The sequence below is a fragment of the Ovis aries genome, chromosome 3, assembly GCF_016772045.2.
Source record: "Ovis aries strain OAR_USU_Benz2616 breed Rambouillet chromosome 3, ARS-UI_Ramb_v3.0, whole genome shotgun sequence".
In the NCBI taxonomy this organism is placed as follows: domain Eukaryota; kingdom Metazoa; phylum Chordata; class Mammalia; order Artiodactyla; family Bovidae; genus Ovis; species Ovis aries.
This window is the reverse complement of record NC_056056.1, coordinates 133,874,022-133,882,616: the sequence shown is the minus strand read 5'-3', so window position 1 is coordinate 133,882,616 and position 8,595 is coordinate 133,874,022. Positions and strand designations below refer to the sequence as shown.

At 45.3% G+C, this 8,595-nt stretch overlaps 2 protein-coding genes across 5 annotated transcripts in view; one reads left to right on the top strand and one right to left on the bottom strand.

Moving 5' to 3' along the window:
- Positions 1-4,308, top strand: part of LOC114113979 (uncharacterized) — a 51,328-nt gene extending 47,020 nt beyond the window's left edge. For all 4 annotated transcript variants that reach the window (XR_003588796.3, XM_060414051.1, XM_060414052.1 and 1 more), the window contains one exon: positions 60-4,308. The gene's annotated coding sequence lies outside the window, so the exon portion shown is untranslated. The remainder of the gene's footprint in view (positions 1-59) is intronic.
- On the bottom strand, positions 1,898-7,132 carry LOC101111178 (keratin, type II cytoskeletal 6A-like). The gene is made up of 9 exons (XM_027967279.2): positions 6,525-7,132; positions 5,416-5,630; positions 5,031-5,091; positions 4,795-4,890; positions 4,504-4,668; positions 3,929-4,054; positions 2,886-3,106; positions 2,635-2,669; positions 1,898-2,523 (listed from the first exon to the last, which is right to left on the bottom strand). Exons 1-9 carry the CDS (start codon positions 7,062-7,064, stop codon positions 2,300-2,302), a joined length of 1,683 nt encoding a protein of 560 aa, XP_027823080.1. The 5' UTR covers positions 7,065-7,132; the 3' UTR covers positions 1,898-2,299.
- Positions 7,133-8,595: the final 1,463 nt, after the last annotated feature.

Sequence of the window (8,595 nt, the reverse complement as noted above, 5' to 3'; positions counted from 1 at the left end):
AGGAACAGTTCTTCTATTTGAGATTGTTATGAAAAAGATGTCTTTTCTGTATTTTCCAGGTACCTAGACCCTATACTGGAGGAAGCAATTGACTAGTGTCCTTAGGAGCCAAATCCAGTATCTAACAACCTTTGGTACTGCCGAGTCCTTCCTTACTTCAAAAGCAAGACTTTACTCTTTCAACAGAAAAAAATGTTTCTTCTATTCAGCCCTCAAGAGGCAGAAGAAATCAATCTGAAAGTTTTAATCTCATGCACATTAATCAAAAGATTGAACCTTTTCTTCCTTAATACCAAAATTGTAACCACTTTTAATTTCAGATGTCATACAGTGAGAACATCATGAGGAACACACTTTCTCTTTTGAAATAACAAGGTTCAACATCAAAAGATTTAGGAAGTGCACAGATCAAAAACACACAGTTTCCTGGAGTGAAAACCAACATGAGATTGTCAATATTATTGTTTTATCATTAGCCATCCAATGATTTCTCTGTATCTCTGTCCCTCCAACTGTCTTTCTGTTTCTTTGTGACTCTGTCTCTTTCTTTACCTTGCTTGTTTTATAATTTTGTATGAAAATTAGTAAAAAATACAGATGATACTTTGAACCCCTTGCCTTAAATGTTTTCCATAATAACTACGTTTCATTTAGTCATTGTGTCCCCTTAGACACAGTTTGTCCGATTTTCCTTGTCTTCGTGACTTAGAAAGTTCTGAGGAACTCTGCCAGCCTGTTTTGTCAATGTAGATACCATGAGTAATTATTTCACAATTGGGCTTCAACCCAAATATGATTTATTTATCTATTTATTTATGGCTCAAGAAGTTTCAGTTTGTCTACTAATAGCTCTTTCATTGTCTTCTGTGACTATTTCTTCACTTTTTGCTGGTGAAAGATGCTCCAGAATCACCTTTGCTTATACTCCTCCCCATTCGTAGAATCAGACATATCTCCTCGATTCTTCAGAAGAGAACTTGCATGGTATTAGGTGGATTCTCCAGAGAAATCATCTGAGATTAAGGCTGTGGACAAAACAGACTGGAAACAATGACTAAATCTCAGGAACATTGCCTGACTCTCAGACCAACCTTGCACTGTATCATGAGATTTCTTTATCCATTCAGAAAGTCAAAGGAAGCCAAGACATGGCTGAGGGAGAATGCAATGCCATGTCTTTGGAGTGGAAAAGACTCGACCTCTTTGAGTCTCTGTGAGAGGCTTTTGGGGTGAGGGAAAAGGCCTTCCTATTTTGTCTCCATACTTAAAAAAGTCAGCACTTGCATTTTGTTTCTGAGTCTGTAAGATCCTGAAATTAACCACTGTTTCCATTATTTCCCAGGTGCAGCTTTATTGGGATTCATATCCCAGAAGTACAAGTTCTTGCCTTTGTGCTGTTTCCTCAGGATGCATTGCTAAAAGCATACTTTCAGTTCAGAACTATATACTTTTACATTACACCTGATACATGTTGTCAGGCACACTTTTGTGGTCATAAGGCATTTTAAAATATAAATCAGACATCTTACACTCTAGTCAATGTTCTTCTGATCTAATTGGACTGTAATATGATTCTCTGAGGAATATGGATGATTACTGCGGCAGAAGGAGGTAGAATCATAGAGACAAGTCAGAGAAACTAAACTGCTGAGACCTCATCTGAGCAGTAAAACCAGACTTTACTGTGATGGACCCAGATCCCTCGCACTCCACATGCCAGGCTGTTCTCAGGGGACTGCTGGCATCAGGATGCTAAATTGCTGTCTGTTGAAGTTCTCTAAAGGAGGAGCGTGAAGCACATGGGCACTGGGGGTATGCTTCACTCCTGAGAAGGCATTTATCAGAAGAAAACCTCAAGATCCATTGGCGACAAAGAAAAGCTATGTGAAACCACACGTTATGTGATAAATCTGCTTTATTTAGCAATAGAAGTGAGCAAAGAGCAGAGGAAGCAACACAGAGATACAGACCCTGTACATCAAAGAACCAGTCACTCCTGCTTTTGCAATCACTGAAATGGAGGAACACAGCACCTCTGAGACAGGACTTCCTGGGCCAGTGGAAAGCAAGGAGGATTCTCTGTCTGGACTAGGACCAAGTAGTTAATTTCCAATGGTGGACAATGGAAGCTCAGGTAGAGCAGGTATTGGCAGTTGGAGATGAAAGCACTCAGTAACTTCAGTTGTAACTGAAAACAAGAGATGAAGGGAGTGGAAGAGAGGAAGCAACCAGAGGAGAGGGTGGTGAAACTGGAGAGGGAGCCTGAGACATTGTGGGAGCTTGAGCCCATGACAGGACTTCAGTGCTTGTAGCTCTTCCTGCTGGAGGAGGAGGTGGTGGTGTATTTGATGGTAGAACAGCTGCCTCCAGAGGAGCCGTAGCCACCCCCTATGGCTCTGCCACTGCCAGAACTGAAGCCACCTCCAATGCTGTAGGAGCAGCCACTTCCTCCGCCTATGCCTAAGCCACTGCCCAGACCGCTGGCACCACCATAGCCACTGGAAACGGTCGACTGTACCACGGCTGTGAAAGCAAAGGGGCAAGGTCAGGACAAGATGGTGAGCTCACTCTGCCACACAGAGTCCAGTCAGAGGGACACCAGGGCAAGGGATGGGGGCAGGTGAAGGTACTTACAGATGTTGACTTGTCCAGCGCCTTCCCCACTCAGCCTAGGAGAGAGAAGACACAGCCACGATGAGACCCGGAGCCACAGCTGGCCCCGCATGGGAAACCTCCGTGTCAGGAGAGTCCCCAGGAGCCGCCTTCTCAGTGCTCTTCTGGGAGTAGCACTATGACCACCACTAGAGTGCCTTCCACCTGGGCTCATTGGCAGGACTTCTTGGAGACGGAGCCAGGTGGTTGCGGAGGCTGTGTGAGTTCCTCACCTGCACTCCTCGCCTTCCAGCAGCTTCCTGTAGGTGGCAATCTCCACGTCCAGGGCCAGCTTGACATTCATGAGCTCCTGGTACTCCTTCAGCAGCCGGGCCATGTCCTGCTTGGCCTTCTGCAGGGCGTCCTCCAGGTCAGCCAGCTTGTTCCTGGCGTCCTTGAGGGCCAGCTCCCCACGCTGCTCGGCGTCGGCGATGGCGGATTGCAGGCTGGTGCACTAGAGGGGAGGAGAGCAGGGGAGCCTGAATCTGGACTCCAGGGGAGAGGAAACGTCGTTCCACTTTCCCAGTGAGGAAGAGCTCTAGAGACCAGACCTCATGGAAATGAAGGTTTGATTTGTTTTGTCCAGTTTTTCTCAGTGCTGCAAACCGTAACTATTCTAGGAGCACCTTAAGAAATTCTATTCCCTTCTCTGTTAACCACCCTAATGATGATGGGGCTGGAAGATACCACGGCAGACCAAAGACCATGGGACAAAGGAAGAAATGGACCCATTGACTTGTGTTGAATTATAACAGTTTTGGTAAGTTCATGTGGATGTACAATAACTTATACAAAGCCACAAACATCCTCAGTGAGGAGATGATTTCATCTTAAGCTGTCGAGACTTTGCCTTCCTTCCTCTTCACAGTTTTGGACAACCCTCATTTTTCCTGTGTCTTTTCTCAGATTCTTTTCACAGTGAAAATGAGCATATTTGCAGCATATTCTTCTCCACACTCTGTCCTAAACTTTTCTTTGTCAACTTGCATCTTGAATTCTCAACTCAATCACTCCCCTTGTAGAATCTCATTTCAATGCCTCTAGACTGTATCTTTATCCCAGTGACTAGTAGAGATTCAGCCTATCCTGAGTTTGTTTCCTGCTCTTGAGTTGGGCTCCATCTCTCTAACCTGGGGAAACTCTCCCAGGGAGGAAATACATGTCCTTCTCTCCCCGCTTTTCCCTCAGTTCCCAGAAATTTCCCACATGGTGTTTGATGATACCTGATGGTCTAGGAAGGAAAGGATGCTTTTCTCTTCCATGGTCCCCACTGTACCTGCTTCTTGACGTGGTCAATCTCAGATCTCAGCCTCTGGATCACACGGTTGATCTCAGAGATCTCCTGCTTGGTGTTGCGCAAGTCATCCCCGTGTCTGCCCGCCGTCACCCGCAGCTCCTCGTACTGTAAACCAGAGGGAGACAAAGGACAAAGTGAGGTCCATAAGCTTCAGAGACACGAGCTAGGCTTTCAAAAAGGAATCTAATAGTTTTTCATAAGACATTTAAAGAAAACTGGTGTTACTATGTCATTGACGCTCTTCACCCATCACACACCATCCTTGGTAAGACCACTGACTGACTGGTTCTCTTCAGGACAAGCAGTGTTCTGTACTATTGCTGAAGGTCAACGTTGAAATAAAGCTAAAACAAAGGTCACTCACCTTGATCTACTTTAGCTTTCATCCTAGCTTGGGTTCTTTGACCTACGAGACTTGGGCATAATTACCCAAAAGATCTACCCTGAGAGGCCCCCACTTCTTAGTTGTAGTTTCCCCACTGAAGTCTACAGCCTCATTGATGCTCACAGAGGAGGCACAGGGATTCCTCATCAGCTGCCGCCTCCCCACTCACCTTGGACTGGTACCACGACTCAGCCTCAGCCCGGCTCCTCTGAGCGATCTCCTCATACTGGGCTTTGACTTCAGCGATGATGCTGTCCAGGTCCAGGTTGCGGTTGTTGTCCATGGAGAGGACCACAGAAGTGTCTGAGATGTAGCTTTGCATCTGAGCCAGTTCCTGCAGAACAAGAGATCACCTGACCATCTTTGCTCATGATGTTTAGAGAGGCCCCTAGGCCAAAGATATTCCACTCTTCACAAATCTCTTTAAAGGCAATGAAACCGAATGTGGAGAGATACTTACAGCATCATAGAAGGTTCTTAGGAAGTTGATCTCATCTGTGAGAGCGTCTACCTTGGCCTGTAGTTCAACCTTGTTCATGTAGGCACTATCCACATCCTGGGGAAGAAGCAAACAGCCTGGGATCAGATGAGCCCTCCTATGCAGTCTGCTCCTGTTTTAGCCTCCTCAGTGATTCTTTTCTCAGAACCCTCTCCTTCAGGAAAGAAGCGTGAACCCCTGATCTGACTCCGTCTCACCTTCTTCAGTTTCACAAACTCATTCTCTGCTGCTGTGCGTTTGTTGATTTCATCTTCATATCTGGAATTAAAAGGAATACAATCCAATTGAGTCAGGGTGAAGAGCAGCCTTGGATCTCTGCTTCCCACAATGGGTACATACAAATGAGACTTTTGCCAATAAGCCTAAAGGTTGTAATTTGTGGTTTCCAATTTCTTTACTCCATTACTCTTCCCATTCAACTTTTATGGCCCTTTTGTTCTTCAGGGTTTGTGTTTAGTAACAACTGTAATGTCATGTATTGACATGTTTTCCTAAGAACCAGGCCCTCATCTGGACCTGGTCATCTAACAGACTGAAGTGTGGGCTTCAGGAATCTAAGGTGTTTTCTCTCCTGTAACTCACTTGTTCCTGAAGTCCTCCACTGTGTCCTGCATGCCCCTGAGCTCCGAGTCCAGGCGGCCTCTCTCCCCAAGGATACTATCCAGCTGTCTCCTGAGGTTGTTGATGTACTGCTCGAACAAAGGCTCCAGGTTCTGCCTCACGGTCCTGGTGCCCTGCTCCTGCAGCAGGGTCCACTTGGTGTCCAGGACCTTGTTCTGCTGCTCCAGGAATCGGACCTGCAGGAAGACCAGATGGTGATCTGTGAGTTGACAAGTCCCCGGGCCGATCTGGTGGTCCTGGTGGTGCTGGGCTGCTCCAGATCCTGTACAGAGGCTGACAGTTCTGCTCCCCTGACTCTTTGGCTTCACATCACACAGGTCTCATGGCCAAGTTTCCCCAGGGAGCTGTCAGATGTTCCCTCCCTCTCACTTATGGAGCCTGTCAGTCAGTGACTTTCAACCCTTCCTGTCTTCCTCTTGACAAGAACAAGCACAAATGTACTTTATCATCGCATTTTTCTCATACTGCACAGAGCTTTTACAAAGCACATTCCTCAGTTAAAGGGATATCAGATGTTTATAATCTAATGATTAGATTCCAGTTCTATTAATGATTAGATTTAATCTTATTTCCCATATAGTGTCCAAATCTGGCTGATACAAAGTCCCTTAATGCTCATTTTCTGGTTCTTAGGTGACTATTTCTATGGATATATATTTGAGTTGTTTTCCCTCAAATTCCCTTTAGTTTTTTGCTTTCTTTCCTCCATCCATCATCCATCTATGACTCAAAAGGAGTTTCCACTGCAATACCCTTTTAGCTTTCTTAGACCATCCAGAAGATCAAGCCATCTCATTGCATTCTCTTATTTTCTGTTCTTTCCTTCAGGATTATCAAGAACTGTGACTATTTCCTTGACAGGAATGGGGCCATGTGAGGGATGAGTAGTTAAATGTTTTCCATCACCGTCATCGCCTGGGGTCCACATGTAGCCTGTCCTGCATCCCAGTGGAGAGCTCACCTGAGTCCACCCCCTCTCCCCCGAGTCTCCCCTCCAGTAGAACAGGTCTCTCAGTTGGCTCTCTTGGGCCCTCTGCAATCCCCATTGGGGACAGACGCTCCCAGCTCACCTTGTCGATGAAGGAGGCAAACTTGTTGTTGAGGGTCTTGATCTGCTCCCGCTCCTCAGTCCTCACCCGCTGGATGGTGGGGTCGATTTGCAGGTTGAGGGGAGTCAGGAGACTCTGGTTGACAGTGACCTCTTGGATGCCTCCAGGGGGGATCACAGGGAAGCCATAGCCCCCATAGCCACCTCCAAAGCCAGCTCCACCACCGAGCCCAAAGCCACTACCAGCCCCAGCACCAAAACCAATTCCACTCCCGGCTCCACCTCCAAAGCCATAGCCAACTCCAATTCTGCCGCCATAGCCACCACCGATGACACAGCTGCCCCCTGCGATGGAGATCCTCTTGGAGCCCCCCAGGCCATAGAGGCTGCGGCTGCCAAAGCCAGCTCCTCCACACACTCCAGCGAGGCCGCCACTGCCCCTGGAGCGGGACAGGGACACGCTGCTGAAGCCAGAGCGGCACACTCCAGGGAGTCTGGCTGAGCCGGCACTGAAGCCCCTGCGGCTGATGCTTTGAGTCTTCACAGTGGATCTGCAAGACATGGTTCCGGAAGAAGCAGAGACTGAGGAAGGAGCGAGGGGTGCAGTGCAGGGCTGAGAGGAGCAGGTCTGTAAGAGGAGCTTCAGCAGCAGCTTATATATGGAGAAAATGGGCTGGGCTCAGTCCTGGAAGGTGAGCCTGCAGGTTGGGAAGGGCCAGGCTTCACAAAGAGTGACATCACATCTGGTTTATTAGAAAAGTTATGAAATGTGAAGATTGCATTTTTGTTTTCCTTTAGTCAGGGAAAACTTCTCCTGCCTTCCAGCTTTGACGGATCTGAGTACAGTAAGACTAGTCTCAACTCAGTGAGCTGGGAGTTAGTCAGCAGCTCACAGAAAGGTTCTCCATGTAATGCTCGTGTGTGAAATGTAGAGTTCTTTTCCCATGGTGTTTCACCCACCAGCCAGAGATCCTGGAAAGCAAAATACCTATTGCTTTTCCTATAACTTCAGTATTTGTCATTAATTAGTGAAGTTAATGTGACTTTTTAGCTCTCTAAAAATTTCCCACAGATAGGAGCATAGGACTGTAATATAAATGAGTCTCTGAATATCTATTATAGGTATTATTATCTATAAATAATAATCTATAGATTATCTATTTTTATAAAAATTATTATCTCATGGTCAGCCTTATTTCTTCTATGCTACCATGCAATTACTCATTAACCTTAATATATGGGAAAGCAATTTCCAGATATCTTATTATATCTTTAGAATACAATGCAATATTTAAATTTAAATGAGTTACTCTCTAAAATTACTAACAACCATTTATATATCCTTAAACACTAGATGTTCATTAACGTCAAGGAGTATTTATTCAGCCTTGAAGTACATCTGTGTATTATTCATGTTTTATTTTCCCAAATCAAGATCCTAATAAATTCCATTTATTTTGTGTTTGGGTCATATGTCTTTAATGTATTATGTCTTTATAATATTGCGGGTCAATAAATCTGCGTCCACCTTTCCCCTTACAGTTTATTTGTGACAAAGAAAAAACAGGGTATTTGTTTTCTGCAGTTGTCCCATCTTGGAGTGTTTAACCTGCATAATCATGTCATCTTGTTTAGGTGGTCTTGTGTCCTTCGTGTATCCTATGAAGTGACAATTCAAAGTAGAAGTTTAATACGCTATCACTTTAAATATTACAGATATAAATGTCATAGAGTGTCTATTTAGATGCAGAATATTGATATTAGACATCTCCTATTTATTTAAAATATTTAATAAGTAATACATAGCTGAGGAAAAAATTACATGCTGAAGGCCGTTCCCCAATCCTATATAGGAAGATCATGCAGTATTGGCTACTTCCCTGTGTATCCTTGTAGTGACCTCATTTGAATGTTTCTGTGCTTTTCCTGGGGCATGTGTGATGCATATGGCTTTCCAGTGCCTCAGTGGTAAAGAATCTGCTTACAACGCAGGAGCTGCAGGAGATGCTAGTACGAACTCTGGGTCTGGAAGATTCCCTGGAGAAGAGCTGGGCAACCCACTCCAGTATTCTTGCCTAGAGAATTCCATAGAC